The sequence below is a fragment of the Cyrtonyx montezumae genome, unplaced genomic scaffold, assembly GCF_038088225.1.
Source record: "Cyrtonyx montezumae isolate F1298 unplaced genomic scaffold, pur_monq_1.0 scaffold_8, whole genome shotgun sequence".
NCBI classification, from domain to species: domain Eukaryota; kingdom Metazoa; phylum Chordata; class Aves; order Galliformes; family Odontophoridae; genus Cyrtonyx; species Cyrtonyx montezumae.
The window spans coordinates 30,820,515-30,845,874 of NW_027072089.1; the positions used below are offsets into that span (position 1 = coordinate 30,820,515).

At 46.7% G+C, this 25,360-nt stretch overlaps 2 protein-coding genes across 2 annotated transcripts in view; both read left to right on the forward strand.

Annotated features, from left to right (window-relative positions):
* The window catches only part of NCOA2 (nuclear receptor coactivator 2), a 184,002-nt gene extending 174,235 nt beyond the window's left edge, over positions 1–9,767 (forward strand). The window contains exons 23-24 of the mRNA XM_065752777.1: positions 1,837–1,926; positions 6,023–9,767. Coding sequence (XP_065608849.1) covers positions 1,837–1,926; positions 6,023–6,034 — 102 coding nt within the window. The 3' untranslated portion in view covers positions 6,035–9,767. The remainder of the gene's footprint in view (positions 1–1,836; positions 1,927–6,022) is intronic.
* Positions 9,768–12,769: 3,002 nt separating this feature from the next.
* PRDM14 (PR/SET domain 14) lies at positions 12,770–17,532 on the forward strand. Its single transcript, XM_065751781.1, is given in 6 exon segments — positions 12,770–13,252; positions 13,255–13,587; positions 13,728–13,998; positions 14,963–15,165; positions 16,329–16,430; positions 17,302–17,532. Coding segments are annotated over 6 exon segments (1,623 nt in total).
* The last annotated feature ends 7,828 nt before the right edge of the window (positions 17,533–25,360 follow it).

Genomic DNA, 25,360 nt, shown 5'->3' on the forward strand with positions numbered 1-25,360 from the left:
TACTGGCCTTCAAAAAGATGATAAATACTCCTCAGTTTCTTTGTCATTTTCCTTACTCTTCCAATTGAACTGTTGCAGTCATAGAAGCTCATGTGGGATGTTTTATGTTTCAAAGCCTTCTGAAGAAAATGCACCCATGTAACAAAACACTAGGGTTGCTTTGCTGTTTTTTTTATCTGTTATCATACAAATCAGGATTCTTGCATCATCGCTAGCAAGGAGATTCTGTGACTGGAACTTCACACAACTTCCTTTTCCGTGACTCTCATAACTCTGCCACAGTGCAGATCATGGACTTCCTTTTGTTCCAAAACTACTTTCAATTCACTAAGATACAATTTTGTGCTTTTGCTTTTTATTTTCTTTTTTCTTCCCTTGCCTAGTGAGCAAAATAGAAAAGACATTTGGACCTGTGCATTCCCATGGATGTTGACCAGTAGCAAAAAACACCTTTAAAACATGAATTCTGATGTTTAGCTGAATGTGTATAGATAAAACTGTGATGCCATCTGCTTCAAAACAAATAGAGTGGCTCTCTTCCTTTCTAATATAAATCTTCTGATTCAGGCTTAAAAAAAAAAATCTGTCCATCTGCTAAAAGAAGTGGAGGGCATCACTAGGAGACTTAACGCTACTTCACCAACGAGTTCTTTTATAGCTGAAAATTACCACTGGAAAAATATTTAAGATTCAAAACAGTTAGAAAAGATTGAACCTTTCCTGCTGGACAGCAGCCTTGCCTCTGGTAGCGTTTGAAACAACCTTTCTAGTCATGTTATTGCACTGAGCTTTGCAACTCTGCAAAATCAGTGAGTAGCAATAGAAGCAGTCAGGAGGACCTGAAACAAGAGGACTGTCGTGTGCTAAATTGAAGCCCACTTCCGTTGCTCCCGCAAACTGCTGCAGCTGAAGTGAGCAGTGGTGCAACCTCCTCTCCTTGGCAACGAAGAGTCCTAAAGGGCAGGTGACACAGAAAACAGCCTTTTCCTTCCACCAAAATCTAGAGGTGACTGTCTTTGCTATTGTCACCTACACCTAGGCTGAAGCAAGAGAGAAGTGAGTTAACCAAGACTCTCCAGGGTGATTTCCCTGTAAAACTTATAAGGGAAGGATCTCGTAATGCTTCAGCCCGTTGCTGACGGGCAGTGATTTGTGTTTTACATCAGTTCCTACATGGTGAGATTTAATCCTTTGATTAAGACTGTAAATTTGGCAAGCCACTCTTTCCACATAACTAAGCGTGACAGACGCTTTCGTTGTGCAGAAATACACAGCTTTGATACTTCCCTGTGTCTGCTCATAAAAATGTTGAGCCCATCCATTTAGGAAAGCATGCAGCTGCAGATTTTCCTGTTTAATGCTATCTTCCTCCCATTGTTGATGAGGTAAAAAAAATTGTCATTAACACTGAATCGGTAGTCAATGCAATTCAGCCTGTGTGTTACCAGGCTTTGAAAAATGGCCTGGTGGTTTGTAAAAACGTAAAAGCTGTGTGTCATTGAGGTTAGGAAAGTAGTGACGTGTTTCTGCTTTCGGGACTTTCATAGCAGATGAGTCCTCTTAGAAATAACACTGACCTAATTTGTGGAGCCTGTTTTGTTCAATACATGCAAGGTCATAGTATCAGCAATGAAGTCCTCATTGTCGTCTGTGAAGCAGAATAGTATGAGTCAAACTCATGCTGCACAAGAAGGGTGCTCAGCTTTTCTCATTACTGTCACTTCAGATATAGTGGTCGATGTATGCAGGTAGATTAGTGGTTTATGCTACTTCAACTTCCACTCTTTTTCCCAACATATTTTTAATCCGTTCTCCTTAATATCTTGTTACCAATAGGTTAATGATCCTGCTATGAGGGGAGGCAATCTATTTCCAAACCAGCTGCCTGGAATGGATATGATAAAGCAGGACGGAGATGCAACACGGGTAAGAGATGGCATTCGGAGCATACTGAACTATGGATATACCGTGGTCTAGAGTGGATACAGTATCTTAGGGTAGATACGGTATCCTTTTACTTACAAAGTTAAGAGTACCTAGGGTGCCACTAATTAAGTCTTATACAATTAATTTTTTGAATTCATCTCTGGGTGACATCTATATGAAGTTCCTTCTTTGATCCCACTAGCGTTATTGAAGCAAATACAGAATAGATTTACATTAACAGAATACATGACATTATTGAATTAACACACAGTCACATTCAGTAGACTTTTATTTATAGCTGTATTTGCTTTTTACTGTGCAATTACATGACTATTTTGCTGATGATGGGAAAGACTGTCGATTTATATTTGCACTGCTGCATGCTTAACCCATTTCATGTTTCATCCTGCCTAAGTGTTTTTCCACTTCTCATTGCATTACACTTAGGGCAAAAGTTTCATGAATTATTTTATTTATTACTTTCTGTCCTTGAAGAGTGGTGGTACTTGCACACACATCTCCAACTGACGATGTAATTAGTGTTTGCTTAGTTGAGAAGTGATTTGTATTCCAGGCAGTAACAGTATTTAAGGACAGAGATGGTAGAGTTCTTGGCGAGTGGCCAGGTGAATGTAGTGCTTTTTATGGGCCCCTCCTCCATGGAAGAGTTTTCTTTAATGGAAATAACCTTCCTTTAAAGTAAGCTTGTTACGACAAACCTGTATTTTGAGACCTGAGGTGATTTGAAACTAGAGCACAAATTTTTCCCTGCGTGCTCCAAGCATCGCAGCTGTGCAAACCCATCCGAACGCACGAAGCTGACCTTTCAATGTGAGGCAGCCTCTCATGGAAACCTGCACGCTGGAAAATAATACATGGATCGTTGTGAGGACGGAGCTCCTGTGCCAGCAGGGCGCGGGCAGGCCGCGGGGGAAGGCACCATCTAGTGGTCGCCTGGCTGCTGCTCCTCAGAAGGAAGGGGTGGTAAGGCTTTAACACATGCTGCTTTACGTGCGTCCATGCACGGCACTGGGCAAATATTTAATCTAGGGGCACCAGGCTTTTTATTCTTTTCAATTTTTTGTCTGTCGGGAAACTAATGTTCAAAGGTGACTGGGGCAAGGTAACATGGAAAATGAGTGGTGAGCAATAGCGAGCTTTTGACAGCAAGAGGCAGAGATCTGAATGTGAAACACCCTAAGAGAGCTGTTTTTTACTTAGGTTGTTGGCCTATGACACACTCTTTGCAAGAAGTCGTCTTCAAAAGTAATCAAAATAGGCAGATCTAACCCATGATGTCTACAGGAGTCATTATACAACCTGCTTGAAGTCCATTCTTTACCCGATCACTCACTGCCATCTACTCGTACTGTGTTGAAATCGGAAAGATGGATTTAATTTGTTTTTAAATCCCTTTTATGCTGAATCCAAAAGCAAAAATTAAAAATTTCTACTGTTATGGGGGAAAAAAATGAGGAATAGGGGAAAGCAAAACTGCAATTGACTGTGAAGGCTGTGAAGGTGCTGAGGAAGAAGTGACCACGTGTGTTTCATCATACCCACCTCTTTTTGCACACCCGTTTAGAACTTCCCAAAAGGAGTTTCCTGACACAGTTTATCTGTTCCTGTGAGCAATGCCTATCACTGGGGGTGGAGGATCTGAGCATGCAGGATTCCTCCTACAGCAATGTCATGGTCACTTTGGAGCTGAACAACAAAAATGCAGTATGTTCTGCTTTAGTGGAAGCTGTCTTACACCAAGGAGTTAACTTTGTAGTTTTCCTAACCAGCACATTGCCCAACCAGTTAAATGGGGTGCACTAAGAAAAGCCAAACGCAGATAATAAAATATAGGGTACCACTGAGGAAAGAAGGAAGCAAAGTCTAAAGGGTGTTTTAAAAGAGACAGAAAAGATGTAATGCAAAACATTTGAAGAAGTACAAGAGAGGGTGCAGAAAAGTCAACTGCTTCATAAGTTCTTTTCTAAGGACACATCTCATGGCACCCTCTGATTTTACTCTAATTCTACTAATGTAGCTCTGACTGTCAAGGACAATGTAGATAATGTTTTAATGTAATAAATGTTTTGTATGCGCTATAAATATCTGTTACAGAACTGTGACCTGTAATAGAGACTAAGTAGTTACTACTTCTGTGCTATAAACTGTACTCCTATGTAAGTTACTTAGGCTAAAGCACAAGCTGTGTAATTAGGAAGCTGAAGAGAAGATTAATGGGCATCATCCCTTGACAGTTGTAGCGTTAACATATAAAAACCTAGAAATTAATGTGACAAATGAGAAACTTGTCAGGCAGACTGCAGAGGGCTTTCTCATTGTTTTATAAATGTGATCTCAACAACTGGATTGCTTAAAGGGATCCGTTCTGCTTAGAGCTGAGTAACCAGGAAATGCCACGGTATTGCTGAAATCCCTGTAACTATGAGTGTCAAACCTCAGTGTTCACTGTTTTCCTCTGTGTCCTTAATACTGTTTCACTTTGTTTTAACGTGTTAGGAATAAAATTTTCAAAACTTTTAGGACATGCAAGAACATTAGTAATATTTAACCAAGAAGCTGTTTTGTAAACGAATTAGAAAACAGAATTTTCTGCCTTTCAAGGCACAAAATAGCCTTCATTTGAAAAGCTGAGCATAGTTGCAACTGAAATACTTGAGAAGGTTTTTTTTGTGATTACCGAAACAAACTTTTTTTTGATTTGTAAAAGAAAATTTTGAACTTGCTGTTGTTTAGAACTGAACATCTGGAGAATGCTGTGTAAGCTCTGGGTTTTTCAGGCTGCTTCTTTGTAAACTCAGAATTTTCTTCTTAACGTTAAAGTTATATGCATCAGTATGGAAGTGATTCTCAGTAATTTTTCCCACTTTCCACATTGGCCTGGAAATAATAATAATTTTAAAGGAATTAAAGAGCATTTTTATTCAGATCACTGAATAAAATATAAAATAAAGAAAGAATAATAAATAAAATAGTGGAAGAATTTACTGAGTATCTCTGTAAAGATACTACTTGCTAAATGTCCACTCTTGGTACAAAACCTAGGACATTGCTTTCCCGATCTGTGGGATGCTTTCCCACAGTGGCTTTGTTTGACAGTGAGGTGTGCTTCTAGTCCTTCTGTGACTGCAAAGAAAAGAGTGGTAAAGTCTAAAGGACCATGTGGATGGCTTCCTGATGATGGGCAGTTGCTGTTCATGTGGGCTGGAAGAGAAGCTGCTGCTGCCATCACTGAGCAATGAGTCCTTGCTCCTGCGTGCTGAGAGGCTGCCCAGTGAGGAACCACTGGGCACAAGTGGAAAACAGCCCCTGGGGAAAAAAAAAACAACATGATTTCCAGCCGGATTAGCTCGCTGACCTGCCTGACCCCAAAGCCATGTGGGAGCAGGAGTTTGCAGAGAGGCACAGGTTGCAGTCACTGGAAGGAGTGATCTTAAAACAACCATGAAAACCACATCCTGAGGCTTTAAAAAAGTAATAATAAGAAGAAAGTATGGGATAATAAACTCATTTGAAACCATCTTGTACTCTGTTTGTGTAAGGACATTGCAATAAGCGTGAAGTAAAGAGCAAAGAGTATCTCTGGGGGTTGGTAGTTGAAGCTTTTTTTTTACTTCCTTGTTCCCCCTATAATTTTGGTTCTGAAGAAGAATTTGAATGAGGACAGCTGTTTCTTTTGAAAGTATGCATCTGTAACACAGAGACATCTTTACATATAGTCCAGGTATGAGACTTCTCTAAAGCCATGTTGCTGTGCATTTATGTGGGGTCTCCAAATGTCAGATCATGGAATCGTAGAATGGCCTGGGTTGAAAAGGACTTCAAAGATCATCTAGTTTCAACCCCCCTGCCGTGGGCAGGGTCACCAACCACTAGAGCAGGCTGCCCAGAGCCCCATCCAGAATGCCTCCAGGGATGGGATATCCACAACCTCTCTGGGCAACCTGTTCCAGTGCATCACCACCCTCTGAGAGAAAGGGTGATGCCAGGTTGTTAGAATATCTGCAGTAGCTGGAAGGAATGAAGAGCCCAAGAACACAATTAAACCTCCATTTCTCCATCTCTTTATTTTTTACAGAAATACTGCTGACCCTGAGGGCGGTGTGGTCGCTCCTTTCTCCAGCTGAACGGGCGCCCAGCCCCACAGCCCTTCCCAGTTGGAGGAGCTGCACCCATTTGTTGCGCCGCAGCCACACCGGCGCGCAGTGCCGCTGGGCCTAGCCCTGCCGTCCGCGGGGCCTCGTCGCCGGGAGCAGCCTCCTCTTCAACAGTCTGAGGCTATAGCGTACAGACATTGCTCAGTCTGTTCACTGCATTCACCTTAGTGCAACTTAGATCTCTCCTGCGAAGTAAATGTTGACAGGCAGTTTTCATAAACCATGTCAGATTGAATGTATTTAAATGTATGTATTTAAGGAAAAAAAAACAACCATGCTCTTGTTCTGTTTCTGTTTAGTTTTAGACCCTGGTTTTTGGCTTTGTTTTCCCTGGCTTACTCATTCTGGTGCAAAGGATTCCGTTCTGTCTGAATACTGGTGTTGTAGACTAAGGCCTGCGTTTTGGGGCGGTGAGTGCGTGAGGAGGGTCGGGACACGGTGCCTGGTGCACGCAGGCCTGTGAGGGGCCCCTCCCGCTGCCGGCACGTCAGAGAGGACGGACCGACGGAGAAAACTGCACCGAGCAATTGGGAATGGGATTAGAGTTGTGTGAGAGATGAAAACTATCCTGTGAGAGGGCTGTTGATAAGGGGCGCTTCGGTTGGGTTTTTTAGTAACACTTTTAATGCAAAGTCGTGAGTCCAAAAAGACACGTTTGCTACGTTCTTATTTAATTCAGTTCCTAACGATCAGCAAATCCTGATTTTTTTAAGTGGCTCTCCTGACCTCTGTCATCTTCCTTCTAACAAAGAAAAAACAAGTTACCCTCTTTATTCCCGTAGGCGTGTTTCCAGCAATCTGGGCAGCAAGTTAGGGTTGCTGAGCAGCACCGTTCAATGATAATGCATGTAGTGATTATGGTAGTGGCAGAATTGGTGCATAATATCAAAGATCTACAGATACCTGCTTTGAGGCATGATCATTTCTGGTTCCCGCCCCCTGAGCCGGGGGAATAACGATTAATGTAATAGCGATGGCAGATATCACTACAGACTTCACCACTGTCGTGTGTTTCCGATTCTTTTAAAGCAGTGTGGACTACGAGGACGTTTTGTAAGGTACATAAAATCCAGTTTATATGTAAACAAGCAATAATTTAAGTTGAAAACTTAAGTGTTTTACTTGTATAATTTTTGTGAGATATACATGTTGTGAAGTTGATTCCAAATGAGGTACTTCAGTATTAAATTAGATATCTTCTTAGCCGTGTGTGTCTCCTGGAAAAGTGTTTTGTAAAGAATCACAATGCCTTGATTAGCCCTGATTTGTAGGCTTGAGACTTCTCATTTTCTAAACCTTGTGATTCTGCTCATAATGTCATTTATCTAACCTATATTATATGCAGCCACTGTAGGAACCAATTCTTGATTTTTGTATGTTTATATTCTTTCGTAACAAACCTTAGACAAACTGTTACTAAGCAGGCCACTGTTAGGGTGTTGTTGTTTTTCTTGCCCACTGTGGTTGGAATAATCTTTTACTAAGCTGACATCAGTTTCTGAGGACTGGAAGTATTGAGAAATTGATGTTTTCGACCTCTTGTTTTCTTTCCCTTAACCCCTTGCCCACAAACTTTCCTGGACGCAAATGTTTCGATGTCATGTAAAATGCAATGCATTTTATAATGTTTCATCCGCTATGCCTTTTGGGACTAAAAGGTTTGTTCTGTTGCTGTGTAATCCGTTTTGTTTTATTTTATTTTTTTTCAGATGGGAGTGAAAATAGAAAATATTCTATATTAAGGCTGGGGGAAATACGATAGAGGTGTTTTGAAGTAGGTTGTTTCTTGGGAAGGCGTCCGTTTCCTTCACACGAACGCCAAGGGAACGTTACGGTGCTGTCGGTTTCTGAGGAGGGCAGTGCCACGATTGTGGGGAAACAACGCTTTCCAGCAGTCACCGTTCTGCTGTCAAACCCAGAAAGAATGTTGGGTCAGCCAAACCATCCGTCTGTGTTCTGATGGAAAACCAAACCGGCCGTCAGCCCCGAGACCCACAGCCTCATTAACACAGCAACATCTGTGTTCGACTCACGTTATGTATCGGACAGAATGCTATTTATACAAGACGTGTCTAAATCTGAACGAATCAGCTTCACGCAACACGAAGCATAGATGAGTTTTAAAGTAATCGCATTATATTTTTTTTCAATTCTTAACCGTATCCTCTTCAGACAGATTATTCTTTCTCACAGTGGACAAGTGGAAATTTGTCCCGTTTCGTGACAGACCTGCAAAGCCCCATCCGCGATAGTGATTACGATACTGCATCGTCCATTGCCATTTAGAAAGAAAGGAGGTTGTACCTATCAGCTTTGGCTCAGTTTGGGTTCGTTGTGACTTTGTCGTCTTCTGACTAAAGAAAAAGAAAAGTGAGTGAAGGAATCTTCTGATCATATTGATCACTATAGAAACAAAAAAGCCAAATCAGTTCCCTTCGTTATCAGTATTTTCCATCGTGTAGGCGGTAAATTTGTTGGAGAAAGTACTAGAATTTTGTTTAACAGGACAAGTAATCAGTGTTCTACTTACATTACTAAATGTGAAAGGCGCATAATGTGAAAAATAAGCATATATACATGGTCATAGGGCCTGGGTAAGTGTTCATGTAATGTGGTAAGTTGAAAAAGTGAAGTGAGCTGTTTTGCTACAATGAATTAATTTGTACTCAACCTTGAAAATCTTGTCCCACACCGGTATCCCTTTGGGCCTCTTAATTAAAAGCAATGTTTTTTGCAGTTTATACAATACATTTTTTAATCTTTGTTGAAAAACGGAATTCGTATGGGCTTAGCAGATGAAATGGGTGGCACGGCTCCACTCGCAGAACCCAAAGATACACAATCAGTTTTGAAATGCAACTTAAGCCATTAATTGTTGGTGTGAATTTAAAAGTTTTCTAGTATTTGTATGGTAGTATGCTGCCTAAGAGCAAAAGCATTCTCTGCACAAAAGAAAATTGACTGTAGTGGCTTTGATTTTAATTAGAATTTTCTCCCTGGTGTTCCTTTGTAGACAAAAACAAAATCTTTTAAGTTTCTTACTACAGGTAAAAGCTACGTGCAAGAACCTCAAAATGCTAAAATCTAGCATAATGCCTTAGATCTGTTTTTAAGTATTGTATATTCCTACATAGCTGTCTGATGTATTATATTTGTATAGTGAATTGTGTACAATTTTGGAATAAGTGCATCATCGCTTAATCTTTATGTTGTTCGATAGAGATGATGGACACGTTTCTTCAAACATTTAACTGTCATTTAATTTTTCCCTTTATGTCATTTGTGGGTTTTATTTGTACAGTTCATCATGAAGTTGCATCTGAGATGTGTGTATATGAAAAGATTATCCAAGGGTAAAATTAAGCAATATATAAACTATGGTTCTTCAGGAGAAAGCTTACAGTGTTTCAGGTTGTGATTTATTTTCAAAGCGGAGTTAACTCTGAACATCACTTTGTTCACCTGCATCGATGTTTGTATTTCTAGTGTGAGCAGTTTATGCAAAGGTAGATATATTCAGAGAAATTTTAAATACATTTATGCAAGTTAATATTGCTTTGCCGATGCTATTTGCTTATTTGATGTTAAATAATGCTATTGTAAATAAAGAATTCTGTTGTTATTGCATCATTTAATAAATTTTAATGCCTTCGGGTTTTACATGGCTTTAGAGATTTCAACGTGTTTCTGTTGTGTCTTCATTTATTCTTAGCAGGGCGTAGCAGGTGGTGCTGAAGCACTGCAGGGTGGAGCAGTGTGCAGTTTTAACAAGCATGGCAGAACAGAAGAGTTGTGATGCTGCCTTCTGAAGATCATTACCTCAGTAACCTGTATGAACCTCCCAGATGGGACTTGCCAGGACAGAACAGGGGTGGCCTGGGGCTTTGTGTTGTTCCCAGTCTTGTTGATCACTGCTTCTGATTCTCCGCTTGTTTTATCCAGTATGAGGAGAGCACTGTGCAGAGCAAGCACTGCTTGGCATCACGCTGTGGCAAGGGAAGATGGCAGCCTGGAGGATCTGCCCTCTGTCTTGGCCTAGCGGGTCACAAAGTGCAGAAGCAGAAATGCCAAGGCCTGAGTGGGCTTCTTGACAGCCTTCAGATGATGTCCTGAAGCAATAACTGTGATGAATTAGTTCCTGAGCTGGAGAAAGCAGAATACAGATAGCCCATGGGCAGTTCCACAGGCTTGTGCGTGTGACAGACTCATACAGCTTGATTCCTGTTAGGCTTTGGCATAGCACTGCTGAGTGTATCTGAGCCGTATCCGTGCTGCAGGAATGCAGCTCCCACCAGTAGAGGCTGTCACTGCTGCTCTGTGCTGTCTCCTCCAGCTATAGCAACAAACTGCCGCTGCTCTGACCTCATCTAAATCACAGTTCTGTCACAGCTGCAGCTGCATCTGCTGCTGCGCCTGGCAAGGGTGCAGGCTGCTCCCTGTCAAAACCCATCGGTTCTGCTCGGAAAGGTATGGGACCATTTGAAGTCCCTGCTGGGACTTTGGCCAAGGGCAGCCTGCTGGTTTTGCAGTACTGCTGAATCCCAGCTCCTGACAAAGGGCAGTCCAGAGCCCAACCGCTGGGTAAAAGAGAGAACTGTGATGATAATTGTATACGTCCTTAGGGGAAAGCTAGGTCGGGAAAGGTTGGTATGAATGAACCGGGGTGAACAGCAGCCCTTGAGAGCTGGGCTTTGAGATCTGCTGCCTCTTAGGGACGTCCCTCAGCTGCCCACTGCCAACAGCAATGTTGGTGTGATATCTCTGTGTGCTTGACACCACGTTCCTTGTCTGATTCCAGTGTGAGCCTCCTTTGGCACCTCTCAGGCCATAGCCTCAGCCAGCTTGGTGTGCTCCGGCTGGATTTGTGACCAAGAGGACCCCTCATGTATCTCATCTCCCTCACTTTGGTCTCTGGTTCTGGAAAGTCACTGTCAGAGTGAAAAAAAATATATGGCTAGTGACTTGGAGGGGATAAAGTCTGCACCCAAATGCTGTACTCACCCTGTGCAGAGACCACTGCAGGCAGTGGGTTGGGCCCAGCAGCTGGGCAGGAGCCCTGGGCCACAGCTCCTAACATCCTTCAGCAGTTTTGCAGCCAGCAGGAGCCTGTCGAGGTGAGAGTATTCCTGAAGTTATGTGCACACAATCATGGGATGGGGCATAGACACTTTGTTAATGCGATTTGTAACCAAGCCTGTAGAATGCTACAAGCTAGGCCATGCTGAAGGGGTCCTGTGGGCAATTGCTAAAGGCAATAAGAAATTACTAAACCATATAAAAATCATCATCAGCCGAAGTACAAAGGGCAAGCCATAAAACCATTCATCCTATAGGGGAATGATAGTCGCTGGGGATTAACTGCAAAGTGGTCCCAACAATGCTATGTGCCTTTTTCTTCTCCCAGCAGCATTCTAAGGGGAAAGCAAACTTCTGTCTGCAATCAGCACTCAAAGGCTCCAGCTAACCATGGCACTGCTTTCATACTATTAATGCTGTGTCCATGAACCCAACTGCCCACCTGAAGTTGCAACACAGAGTCACTTCAGCCCTACAGACAGAGGTCTGGAACAAGAGTGAAAGGGGAAAATGATGAAAAGACAAAAAATCCATACAGCCAAATGGATTGAGAGACTGCCTCAAGAAAGCATCCCAGGGCTGCTCCTGCCTCCTCCCTAAGCCTGCTGTGCATACTGGCTGTCCCTGGTGCATCAGATGCTTCTGCCTTACAAACAGAAATCAGGATGGAGAATGTGGCTGTAGGTATGGGAATCAGACCCGCTCAGGCTCCGGGTCTCGGCAGCTGCTGAGTGCCGTTCTCACTCTCCTCAACGCACTGCGTGCAAGCACTTGACGCTCTCACCCAGACTGAAAGGTTAAGGGGAGGCCCCAACCCAAAGGCTTGGGCAGGTGGGAATTGCAGCTCCTGCACGACATAGGAGCTCGGAGGATGGCTTCACCTCCAGTCAAGCGCAGTCAGTGTCTGTCTGGAGCCAAAGTCCCTCTGTCAGTGGCAGCTCCGGATCATTCCTGGTGCATCCCTGCTGTGAGAATGCGGCACCTTACACAGGACTGCATAGTCTGGGCAGAGTCCTGGAAATTCATTCTTGCACGCGGTCACCTCCCAGGTGTCTTCCCCTGGCAGCAGCTGGGACAGAGCCCATTGTCTCCATGATGCCCAGTATGACGTTGTGTTCCGCAGAACGACGCTGCTAAGGCAGCGATTCTTCAGTTGTTGCCGAGCAGCGCTGCGCGGAACACAGGACCCGGCCGGCCTAGGAGCAGCAGGAGCCCGCTGAGCATCCCGGCGCCCGACGGGATTTCGGAAGCGGATTTTTACCTTCTCACAGGCAAAAGCCGCTCCTCGCATCGCGGGGGCGGCCGCCCCGCACAGCCCTAGCGTGCCCGGCGGCGGGGGCAGAGCCGGAGGCGGCTCCGGCCACCAACGGTGCGGCCCCGCCCCGGGGTAGGGGCTCCCGTCGGGGCAGCCCCCCAACCCCCCATACACTCGCCCGCCTCCGGGGCCGCGCGACCCCCAGCCGAGCCGCCCCCTGCCCATATAGCCGCGGGGGGGCGTCGGCCCGTTCGCCTCGACGGCGCCGGGCTAGGAGGGCAGCGCTCCCACTCCTCGCCTTCCCCTCGGACCCAGCTCTACCTGCGGCCCCCCCGGCATGGCTCTGGCTCTGGCCGGCGAGCCGGGCCTCCCCCCGGACGCCGCGGACGCTCTCGGGCTGAACCCTGCCGGGTTCACCGCCTACTACCCGCCCTTCCTGCCCCCGGCGCAGTACTTGGATGCTCCCCCTGACTTCCTCCAGCCCCTGGGCCGCCTGCTGCCCCCCTCCCCTCCGCTGCCCCCCTTCGGCATCCCCGCGTTCCTCGGCTTTCCACTGCCCCCCTCTGCCCCGCCGCCCCCCTCCCAGGCCCCGGTGGACACCCCGCAGCGGACGGCCCGGCCCGGGTCGGGCTGCGAGACGGCGGGGCAGAGCCGCAGGTTCCACTTCAGCGAGGAGGACCTGAACGCGGTGCTGTACGGAGCGCTGCGCAGCCCCCAGCTGCCCGGCGGGCTGCACGCCATCTCGGGACTCCGCTTGCCCCCCGACAGCCCGGGTAAGGGGACAGGGGATCCGGGGGGTGGAAAGGGGGCTCAAAGGCGGCACCCCACGCCCCTTCGGAGCCGCTGACGAGGGTCCCTCTCCGCAGGTGCCGCCCGCTACCCCCCAGCGCCGCCGCCCGACGGGGACGCGCTTCAGCTGCCCGAAGGTATGGGCAGGGGCACCGCCCGCGCCCCGCTCCCTGTCCCCGGCCGCGCTCAGCCCGTGCTGTCCCCGCAGGGCTGGCCGTGCTGCGTGTGGCTTACGGGGACATTTGGCACGTCGGGGTGTTCTGCACCGCCCCCATCCCCAAAGGAGTCCGCTTCGGTCCGTTCCAAGGCAAAGTGGTCAACACCACCGAGATCAAGACTTACGACGACAACTCGCTGATGTGGGAGGTAGCCGCGGCAGGGGGGGAGGTGCCGGGGCAGTGGGGCTCCCCGCAGACATTACGTTACGGCGGTGGGGTTGCCGCGAGGGGACCTCCGCCCGGCCCCGATCCGCTCTCGGCCCTGATGTTCTTCTCTGCGCCCTTCAGGTCTTCGAGCACGGGCAGCTGAGCCACTTCATCGACGGGAAGGGCGCATCCGGCAACTGGATGTCGTTGGTGAACTGCGCCCGCTTCCCCGAGGAGCAGAACCTGACGGCGCTGCAGTGCCAGGGGCAGATCTTTTACGAGAGCTGCCGGGACATCGCGCCCAAGGAGGAGCTGCTGGTGTGGTACGGGGACTGCTACGTGCAGTTCCTGGGCATCCCCATCTGCCTGAAGGGCATGCCGGAGGCGGGGCGGCCCCCGCCGCACCCCGAAGGTGAGAACACGGCATCGCTTCGGGGGTGCCCCGCGCCGCGCCCAGACCCGCACCGGGGGGGGGACGAAGGGACCCCGCCATCGCTCTTAACGGCTGCGGGGCAGCCCCGGCCTAGGCCGCTCTGCCCCGCTCTGGGGGCGGCCGTTATGGCACCCGAGGTGCCGCTCCCCTTCTGCCCCCCCCTCCCCCCGTTTTGGGGAGCAGTGCTGATGTAAAGCACCCCTCGTTGTTCCCGGGGTGTTGTTGCTGGGGGATTTTTTGCGGCGTTCCTGTTCGGGGTTTGGTTTAATCCCAGCGCAGTGGTGCTGGCAGAGGAAATGCCGAATGCGCTCATTCGGGGAGAAATTCAGTGCAGAAGGGAAGGGAGACGCCGCTGCCAGCCGAACCTGCGTCTGAAGCAAAGGCGGGAAGACGAAAGCCTGAGGGCTGGGGGGTTGGGGGTGCGCTGACAGCGAGATGCACGTACTTAGCGGGGCTGCTGTTTGGGGGGGGGGGGGGGGAGCCCCGCTCGTTTCGGGGCTCGGAGGGAACGCCGCTTTTCCACCTCCCATCAGAGGCTGAGACGGTTACGTTAACGCCCCAAATGCTTCCTGTGCTGTTCCTGAGCTCAAGTGAACAGTTTATAAACCCCGATGGAAACGAAATAAACGCGCGTTTGCACTGTTAGCGTTTTGAAAACGACAGAAAAGATGCGCGGATCGGTGGTCCTTTTTGGGGAACGGGAAGCGAAGAAACAAGCCGTGTCCCGGGCCGGGCAGCGGGCTGTGGGGTTAGTCCTACCCCTCCCCTACACACACACACACACACACACACACACACCTCCCTGCACAGAGGGAATCGAGGGGCAGCGGTCCGTTCGCTTCGGGGCTGCGGCTCGTGTTTGGTTGATGAAAACGCTGGAATCCGTTTGTAACATTATTATTACCCTCCCGGGGGCTGACGGGCACCGCGCTTTGCCGTGCAGGAGCCGGGGAGAGCTTCAAGTGCGAGCGCTGCGGGAAGGTGTTCGCTTATCGCTACTATCGCGACAAACACCTCAAGTACACGCGCTGCGTGGACCAGGGCGACAGGAAATTCCCCTGCCACCTCTGCAGCCGCTCCTTCGAGAAGAGGGACCGGCTGCGCATCCACGTGCTGCACGTCCACGAGAAGCACAGACCCCACAAGGTGAGATGCCCCCGCCGTTATCCCGGGGTCTTTGGCAGTGCTTTGTGACCCCCCCTCCCTCCCCCCACCCCATTGCTCTCAGGGCTGTCTGTACCTGGACGAGCCTGCCTCCGCAGTGCCGGCCCCCGCTGCCACGTGGGGAGGGGAAACGGGCTGGGAAGAGTTTGGGGGGGGAAGGGGGGGAGGGTTGTGCTTCCAATATGGCATTGCTACTTCATCGGTCCCAAACACCTTTGATGTTGTGGGTCGTTTCGAGACAAATTCCATTTCCAGGGATTAGATACAGTTAAATCAACGATATTGTATGTCATGTCAGAAAGTTGGATGGTTTTAGTAACAAATTTAAAATAAGCTATTAAATGGGAGGTCTAGTAGCATCCCACTAATTATGCAGTTCGAAATCACCTAATTCTTCCTTTGCCCCTTTCGTTCCTTTGCCCCTTTCGTTTCTTTGTCCCTTTAACACATAGGACAGAGATGCATTAGAACAGCAGGGTGGTAAACTCGTTCTGAATAGATACTGCATTTAAACGAGAACAAATGTATTTAAAAAGCAAGGAAGGAGAACGCATCAGTTATAAGATGTCCTTCCAACGGTTAGTTTATTTTGAGCCTGAGAATGGTAATTTATTCCAAAATAATTGTAGGATGGGAAAGTAATGTGTGGGCTCCCGCATATTCCCTCGGAGTAGGTGCAAGTCTCCCCATTGACTCAGTGTACGGGGTGTTACTGCTACCAGCAGCAGGGAGGCAGCGGCTGTGCCCCGAGGGCTGTCACCATCTCCCAACAAAAATGCTTTTTCCAAGGGGTTCCCTTCAAACGGCCTTAGGTCTAACTGTCTAATTGTTGGGAGAAAAAAAATCAGGTTTAATTACTAATCATCTTCTGCTAACCTTCAAAAGAAGGACTAGTTTTTAATGAGACGATTTTTATCATGCAAACAAAAAACAGCTTTCAAATTTTGCAGGATTTGTCAGCCTTTAAAATTGTCCCTAATGACGCATTACGATTTTGATGACATTTTAAGTTGTTCCAAGTCGCATTACAGACGTGTTTGTGTATGTAGCAGAATTACATCCCCACCTCATCCCCGTATGTAACAGCCCCTTTCCAGCTGTGATGCTCTGTGCTTCCTCTTAGCTCCCTCGTGTTTGTTTTGCAGTGCTCAGTGTGTGGGAAGAGCTTCTCACAGTCATCCAGCCTGAACAAGCACATGCGGGTTCACTCCGGGGAGCGGCCCTACAAATGTGTCTACTGCAACAAGGTGGGCAGCCCCTGTGTTCCAGTGCCCCACAGCACATGAGCTGCCCTTCACCTTTTTCTACCAGGGAAACAGAGACGCCTTCTCTATAAGTTGGCATCCACATAATTTCCCCTTTCCATCACATTGGTAATGTTTGGTCTTTCTGACTTCTGGTGTGGAGTGAGCAGATGTAGTTCAAGAGCTGAGCCTCCGTGCTGTGCATACGTGCCTCGGGTAACAGGGAAGTGTATGTAATGGCACTAAAGTGGGCTAAATGGCACTAAAGCTCTGTGGGTATCTGCCCTCACCTGTGGATGGCATTTCAACTTCCAGTGTGGCATTTTCCTCAACTTTCTGATGGTGACAAGGTTAGGAGTGATTATTTTGTGTGGTCTGCAAATAGTGCAGGACCCAAAAGTGCCTCAGCTGGGGAAAAAATAAGGAAACCGTGGGCTGCTTTGCCACCCATTTGTTTATGGCTTAGTGAGAGGATTTTCTCACAGAATGTGGTAACGCTATGAGGGGATAAATTCATGTGAGGGGATAGATGGGCTAGGAGGTCAGACTGAAGGCAGAGCAGAATGTGATAGAAGGGGAAATTAAAGCCCAAGAGGTGGATGCTGGCCCAGCATGAGTGAATTCTGGCCAATGAATTCCAAGCCCAACATGAAAGGGTTTAATTTTGAAAGCAAACGCTGCCAAGAAAACCCTCATTATGTTTCCCCTGTACGAAGCTAATTAGGATAGTATTGACTTGTCATCCTTTGGCACGTAGGACATATTTACCGGTGTCTGCGATCAGAAATCTTTGCGAGCTTCCATAGCCATGAAGCGGAGCCTGCTAACCCCGCTCCCTGCTCTCCCCCCACCCCTTCCTCCTGTGCCCTTCCAGGCGTTCACAGCCTCCAGCATCCTGCGCACGCACATCCGCCAGCACTCTGGAGAGAAGCCCTTCAAGTGCAAGCACTGCGGCAAAGCCTTCGCCTCGCACGCAGCACACGACAGCCACATGAGGCGCACACACAGCAAGGACAAGGGCAGCACCTGCACGGTGTGTGGCCAGCACTTCCCCGAGCTGGAGGAGTACCGCTTCCACATGAACATCCACGCTGCTGCCCATTAGCTGGGGGAGTGCTCCTGGCCCAGCTTTGTGGGTGTGTCCGTGCGGGTGTGGGTTTTTCTTGGCAAGTATGTGTACCAAAGATGGTTTAACATGTTTGTTTTATTCAGGCACGTGCCCAGCTGTGAGGTCTATCTTTTTGTTGTGTGCAATTCTTTTAATGAATCCCTATTTGACAGTGACTGCTGCTGGAGCAGCGTGAGAGTATTTAATTGTGGCTTCAGGACCAGCTGAGCTGACCATAGGAGCTCTGGGGGCAGTGAAACCAATGTGAAATTTCTCCAGCAGTGCTGTGGGGTGATGGCTCTACCTTCTCTCTGCAGAAGACCAAGGCTAAAGCTGTTCTGGAACACCAAAAGCTCCCAGGTGGGCTATGGGCATTCTAGCACTGTGTTGCAGCTTTGCACTGGTCTCGCTACAGGCCAGGGGTGGGCATGATTCCACCCCTAGTCTCCTCTGTATCGAGGCATAAATGTCTTTGATCAACTCTTGTACCTCACTTAAGGAAAGGGGAAAACCCTTTTCCCATCTTTACTTTAAGATGGGATGTGTATGACAGGTGAGATCTGCACTGATGGACCACTGTGCATAGGGAGTGCAGTCCTCCATCTGTGAGCACAGTGGGCAAGGGCTGTGTTTCTGCAGGAGGCTGCTGTGTTGGTGCAGATGTGCGTGTTGTGTTGCACACAGGAGGCGACAGCAGCCCTTACTGGAGCTGAACCTTTAATACAGGTAATTTGGTGGTATTGGGATGATAAGGTGCTGTTAATATCCTAGATCACCTGGAATTAACAAGGACTTTTTAAGCAAAAGTACAGAAAATGGAAGTGGATTCTGTGCCTAACAACTTTAAATACAGTGTAGAACTTTAAAGAAAGAAAAAGTTACTTGCACATTCTATCTTGCAGATACTAGTAAGTACGTATATTGACTTGCACTAACTTTTACATGGATTATTGTATTTTAAACTGCTTTGTCCTCATTTTCATGGTGAAAATTGAAATTAAAAAAAGAAAAAAGAAAAGAAAAAAAACCAAACACCTATAGAACCTCTTACTTCGAAGTATTGAGTCCCAGCACTGGGCTGCATCAGAAATAAGCCATAAATGAGTTCAGCTGAGGGCACTAAGCCTTAGTTCCAGCAGCCTGCCTCCATGCAGGTGTTTTCTCTCATGCATCTGCAACCCTGGGTGACAACAATGAATTGTGCATGAGAAGGCCTTGCTGGTTTGGCCCCATAAAGAACTCCAGTTTTGTTAAATGATCAGCTGCTTACCGAACCAAGTTGTGACTTGGAATGGATGGGACGTGCTGTGATGTGCAGTTAGCTTTGCCTGTGGGTGACCTTGCTGTCCCTTGTGAATGAGCATTATTTCAGTGGTGCATCTTCTGTAGTGCTTTTAGCTCTGTGCATATTCTTCTATGTAAAGAACCCCCCATCGATATTGTCCTGAAGTGTTTGCACTTTTCTGCAGCACTGTGTGATGAGTTGTCTGTAAAAGAGTATGTGAAGTGTCTTGCTTGTACTTGTGACTCAAGGTACTAGTTGTCTTGCACACATATGTAAATGTTTTATGATAATTACTTCTCACAGAATGGAAGAAAATAAATTATTTGAGGCTCTGCTATACGAAAATTGTCTGCGAGCTGCTTTCTGCCTATTGCATCTCTGTTGTCTATTTGAGTTACTAACAAACATGAAGGGTGTAACTGTGTCATTTGTAAGTCATTAACAGCATCGTTACAGAAAGCTGCCTCTTTCTGGGAACTACAGTCCTCCTCCCACTGGGTAACAGCTGACCATATTGGGAGGCAAATACACCCTTGATGGATTGGGCCCTAAGAGTCCCAGAAGCTGAAAGACGCTAAGACTGTTCACGTTTGGACTTGGTTCACTCCCACTTGGACTCAACAAATCTGGATGGAGCAGTATAAAAGGCATTTAACTGCCTCACAGCATTGTGGTTTCAGCGGAGCCCCGGCTGGGCTTCCTGCTTTGCTCTCGCGGCACTTGGTCTGTGCACTTCACAGCCCTGCAGAGAGACACTGGGCAGCAGGAGGGTGGCTGCATCCTGTGGGGAAGATGGATTGTAAGTGCTGGATAAGGTTTGGTAGAGATTAGGTTTAGACTAGGGAATATATCTACATACATCCTGTTAACATCTGATGAGCTGATGTTTCCCTTTCAAGGGATTTAACTGATAAGAAACATGTTTGTGATCTTATGGCAGTGTTGCAAACAGCCTGGAGAACTAATGACTGGCCAGTTCAGGTGACGTTTCGTGTTTTTATACACATAAAAAAAGGGGGAGGTGGGAGGGTACACTGAGCATTTTGTCTGGTTGCTGCCCAGGATGGCTGCAGCAAGAGCCTCCTGTGTTAGGGAGCTCTTGCACAGTCAAGTCAATGGAAGAGAGCATTCCTGAGCCTAGGTAAAAGGGACAGGAGCTGTACTGCCTGGCTGTGATGAAAAATGGTCCTGCCCAAGGAAAGAGGTAAGTGAGTTAAGGTATCAGTCCAGTAAGAGACAAGAGCACTTTGTGTTAACTCCTGTGGTTTCTAAGATTGAACAGAGGAGGTTATTCACTAGGGTAGACCAGGTTGGTGGCTCCCTCCTGCGAGAAGTTTCTCAGGGCTCCCAGCCTTGGATGTACCACCACAGGGCATGCTGGAATCTGGCTCCTTGTGAACACAGTCACTGCCAGCTTTATTTCCCTTTCTATTTCCCTTATATGCATGCATCCCGTTATACTGTCTTCTGAGTCACCTTAATGCATGTCCTATAGGGCCTCAGGCATACAGGAGGTGTCAAACTGTTTTCCACATTCTTTTTAACAGCACATAAAATGCTTGCTTTTGTCGTTTGGAGATATTTGACTCAAACTTTAGAAATGCTTGATGTCTACAGGTGAAATGCTTGATGTCTACAGGTGAAAGGCAGCTGGAAGCATTAGGGAGAACTGTAGGGGAGTACTAAGGCAGCTCTGCCTGTCCTACAGTGGCTGCAGTGCCACTGGGTTCTGTGTGGTTTGGAGAGCTCTGGGTGGTGGTGGTGGTGGTGGTAAGGATAGGGGTGGAGGTTGTGGGGGATACTGTGCTCCCCAGAGAGCTCTCACTTTCCCACAAGTGACCTCCAGGCTCTCCGTGTGGCCACTGCAGTCCTCTGGCTGGCTGGGGCTGACCAACACCTTAGGGATTACCCGTATTGATGCCGTAAGAGCTGTCAAGGTGGAGAGAAAGACTACTCTGCCACAGGCTCTGAGCTCTTAGCCGAGTAGGATCATAAGCACCCCATTAAAGGTTTCATTCAATAACATTCTTTACTAAAGTAAATGGACAACAGCAGCTCCCCCCACTCCAGTCCCTAATGTAAGAGCCATTACAGAGGAGGAAGACAGCATGCAGGAACATCTATTTCTGCAGTATCAGTTTCAACAACATCCTCAAATGACTCTTTTTGTGCAAAGTGGATTTTATTTTTTTCCCAGGGACATGAAAGCTGCGAGGAAACAACCAACAGTGAATCTGTTAGCAATCCTGAGCCTCCCCCCAGCCCACAAGGCTGCTTCCCACCAAGGCACCCACCAGTGAACAGTGACGAAAGCAGCCTGAAGGCACTGCTCTGTCACTGCTGGAAGCTGGCAAAGTGGGATGAGCAGTGCTGGGAGATGGCAGCACTGAAGGACGGCTGTGAGAGCTGTGTGCAGTGTTGGAAAAAAGGCAGTCCTGCTCTGGAAGGGGGCAGTGCTCAGGTTTCCACACTGTCCCAGTCCTGTGTTTTTCATTGTAAGCATGGTAACTGTCCTCATGAGAGAGATTTCTCCCTTGTTTTCTTGCCATGCCTACCAACTTCATTTCTTTAACACTTCTTTCCCAACATTGGCTGTAAGGGAAGGCTTCACACTATGGTTCTGAAGTCAGGGAGACAAGACAAGCCCTTACTGGGTGGCTCCGTACAGTGTAATGAGGCTATGCAATGAATCCAGACCTCTGCTAGTCAAAACCAGTTTTTCTCTTGACTTTGATGGACTTTTGGTCAAGGGTGTGAAACCGTGCACAGATATTAGTGCATTTATCAGCCTACTTCCCTGCCTCTCAACCTTTTTCCCTTAGTTTCAGAAATAGAGGAATTCCCTGAGCAGATGCTCAAGTAAACAAACAAGTCAGCATGAAAAACACATCAGCAAAAGGGAAAAATCCTGGAAAATAGAGTTAGTTATTTGTCCAAGGATTTGAGTTTTTTACCTTCCCTAAAGATCCCTTCCCAAAGGTTCTGTCAGCCAAATATTTTGGGGCTTTGAGCTTAATTCAGTGTGGGAATGGACTTAGGGCTTTTAAGCTGATTTTTTTTTGTTGTTGATTTGTTTCTATCTTGCTATTACACCACTACAATGTTAACATAGCTTGCTTCTGTATGTTGTCGGTTTGTTGGTTGTTTTTTTTTTTTAATTATATATTGTTCAAATTTAAATGTATGTTAATTTTGGTTAGAGTGACTGGACAGATCTCTTCAGATGTCCTGTGTAATCCTGTATTGCTGCTGTCAGTTTTGTAACTGTAAACTGCAAGCAGCAGGGCCTGGCATGAAAAACACCTTCTTTTATGGCATTGATTTATTTTGTCCCTTGAGAGCTGTTTTGTCTGGAATGTTATTATGAGAAGAGGTTGTATGGAGAGGTTAAGAGAGAGCAGTTGTTCTTATAAATAAGGGTGGTTTTCACTTCATTTTGGAGAAAATCAGAAGGGAAACTGAAGTGGTTGATACTAATTAAAACTTCCCCCCAAGCCCCTGAAACCTTTTGCTCAGTGACCCTGTGGATCACTTTTTCTGTTCCGGCAGCAACAAGGAAATCAAAATCACTACCAAATCACTATCTTCTGAATTTTATCTTCATTGTTTCTTGAGTCTGTCTTTCAGACTCTTCCTTCTAGCAACAGAATTATATCAGTTTAGAACAAATTACAGCCCCTGTATAATGTATAGTGATGACCAAAGATGGTACAATTTGTGTTTATACAGGTTTGTGCTTTTATTTTAGGAAGAAAAAACAGGGAAAAAACAACCTTTTTCCATTTGTGTAGGTGCAGGTACACCTGAGCATATGTAAGAAGTCTATTAAAAACGTCCTTTCAAAAAATCCACCAATATTCAAATAAGTAAATATAGAACCAATGAATGCCCACTGTCAGAGCTTCTTTTCGAGAGAGGCCATGACTAAAGGTAGGTATTCAACATCATCACCAGTTTGTTTTCCAGCACAGCCTGAATACAGGACAAGCCTTACAGCAGTGGCAGATGGCAGTCACTGTTGTGCTGCTGATTACAGCCATGTTTCCCTTGGGACCTGTGGTACTTAACCTTATTTTAATCTTTGTGTTGAGCTGATATTTGTCATTCCATGTATTTTCTTGTGCTTCTGAGACCTTTCAGTAATATGAAAGAGCTGACAGTGCCCAGCAAAGTGTGAGTCTTTTGCAGGAGCTTTCCCTAGCAATATGTTTTAGCTTTTGAAGCTGATCCACCTCTCAGTGTTACTGCATTGGTATTGATCCGGGCCCTATGGGTTCATATTTGTCAAACTTTCCAAGAAAGTTTTCTAAGATTTCTACTTGCAAAAATAATCTAAGGACGAGCCCCATCATATAGCACTGACGGCCGAGGGGGAGCATTAGGCATTAGAAACTCCTGAGAAGTTTAACCTGCAAAACCCGAAAGGGTGCAGCCACGTCCCTTCCTCCCTTCCCCGGCCGGACAGCAATTCCATGGCATCCAGAAGCATTATACGTTGCTTATATACATATCAATTCCCAGGGGCCCTCAAAACCAGAGAGCTTTTAACCTGCTATTGTAACCATTCTCATGGAAGGCCTCCCACCTTTCGCCTCGCCGGGGACGGAGTTACACTTTTATTTTAATTCAGCGTCAGCCCCTTCACGGCTCTCCTTTCTTTCGCACATCGCTGGCAGAGGGTGGAAGAAAAAAAAAAATTAAAAGAAAAAAAAAGTATAGTGGATTAATGTATGGCTGGATGTAAGGGACAAGGTTTTATAAACTTAATCCATCTTTCCCTTGCTAAACACGGCATTTTAAAAGTGTCGAAGCTTAAGAAGCGGCCAGCACGGTTAACTACCTCCAGAGGTGCAAACAGGTCTTTCAGTGCTATTCATCACCTTAAAGACCATGCTGTTCACACACAATGTCATGAGTTTGAGCCATTTTCCCTAAACCTCTATGTAAATCAGCCGTTTCGACGTTCTTCCTCTCCCCTGACCTCCCATCCCCCCCAAATAGCTTTAGGAGTGAGCTTCCGCCCCCCTCCATTCTCTTGGATAGCAATATATCAATAAGTTAATTGGATTTTCTGTGTGACTGTGTGGTTTTGTTTTGGTGTGCGTTTTTTTCTTTCAATATCTTTTAAGATCCTGTCAAGGTCAAATATTTACTTTCCCCAAACGAATAGCTAAGATGGGGGAGGCAGGGGAATCTATTACTACTTTTTTGCATGCCGCGGAGGTGCTGTTCAAATATTTTATTACCCAGAATTATCCATGTCAGGTGTTGTCATTTATGGCTGGACATCCAGGGCACGGGCAAAACATCTCTGAATCGCCTTGAGGAATTGTTGCCTGTACTAATAGGGTCTTGGGTCTTTCCTGATAGGTGCCTGAATGCCAGGCAGCAGATTTAGAGATAATAATGACAATGACTGTGATAATAGCCGGCTCCGTAGCCTAAAGCTGGCGGTGAGGAGTGTGAAAGCACCTCGGCCCGGGCGGGTGCAGCACTTTCCTCCCTTCCTGCTGGGATATTATCTCCACCCTCAGGAGTTTAACTTGCTATGAGGGCCAGCCCTCTTTGACCTGCTCGCTTTTGACGCTAGAATTGACATGTAAAGGTGCTTTAAAGCATCCCCGTGGCTGTCCCGACAAAGGAGCTTTTGCAGCCCAGTGCCCCAAACCGATGTCCTCGGCACACCTCCTGGCACCTTCTGCAAGGCAGCCAAGGCTGCAGCAGGGATGTTTTAGTTCTTCGGTGATTTTTCTGCTGGAAGAGTGCCTTCTCAAGGTGCTAAATGAGATGGGGCCTGGTAGACGCTGTCAGAAGCTTAGGAAAGCTAGAATGGGTATACGTTCATGTACCGATGTGATACAACCCACAGTCTTTTGGCGTTTTTCTTCTGAGTCGTTTGTAAAGCCTGATGGGGATAGTGACTCATTTCCAAATGAAAGAAAGATCCACAGACCAGATGAACGATATTCCTTGCACTGCACAGACTGGTGCAAGAGTGGAGCCTGTGTCTGCATTATTATACAGAAGTGGGGCACAATCGTGAATTCCCCAAAGCCAGCTTTGCCTTTTTCTACCATTCCTGGAACATGAAAAAATGTGGATGTGTGGCTTGGAAGGTAGCTGTAGCACACATTGACAGTCATATCTTCCAGTTTATGGGGGAAAAAAAGCACTAAAAGGCACCATGTGAAAAACTTTGTCTAAATATCACAGTCCCAAGTAGCAGATCAACACATTTGTAACCAAGATTTACTATTTCTTGTTTTGCTCTCTGGTTTCCCTCTTGAATATTTCACTGTGCTGGTCTCCGCCAGGTCTCGCTGCATGGCTCTTTCTGATCTAATTTGTCGAGTTCTTTTTACCTTTCCAAGGGCAGAGCTTGTATTTATACACCTGATGTTGCTGTTTGCTAGATCACTGTATCTGTGCCTCTGTAACCAAACTCAGGAACTCATGTAATAGTCTACTAAGATGATAACTCTCCTTCAATTGTGAGTTGTCATTACTTAGCATCTATACTCACTGTAGCTGGGACTTAAG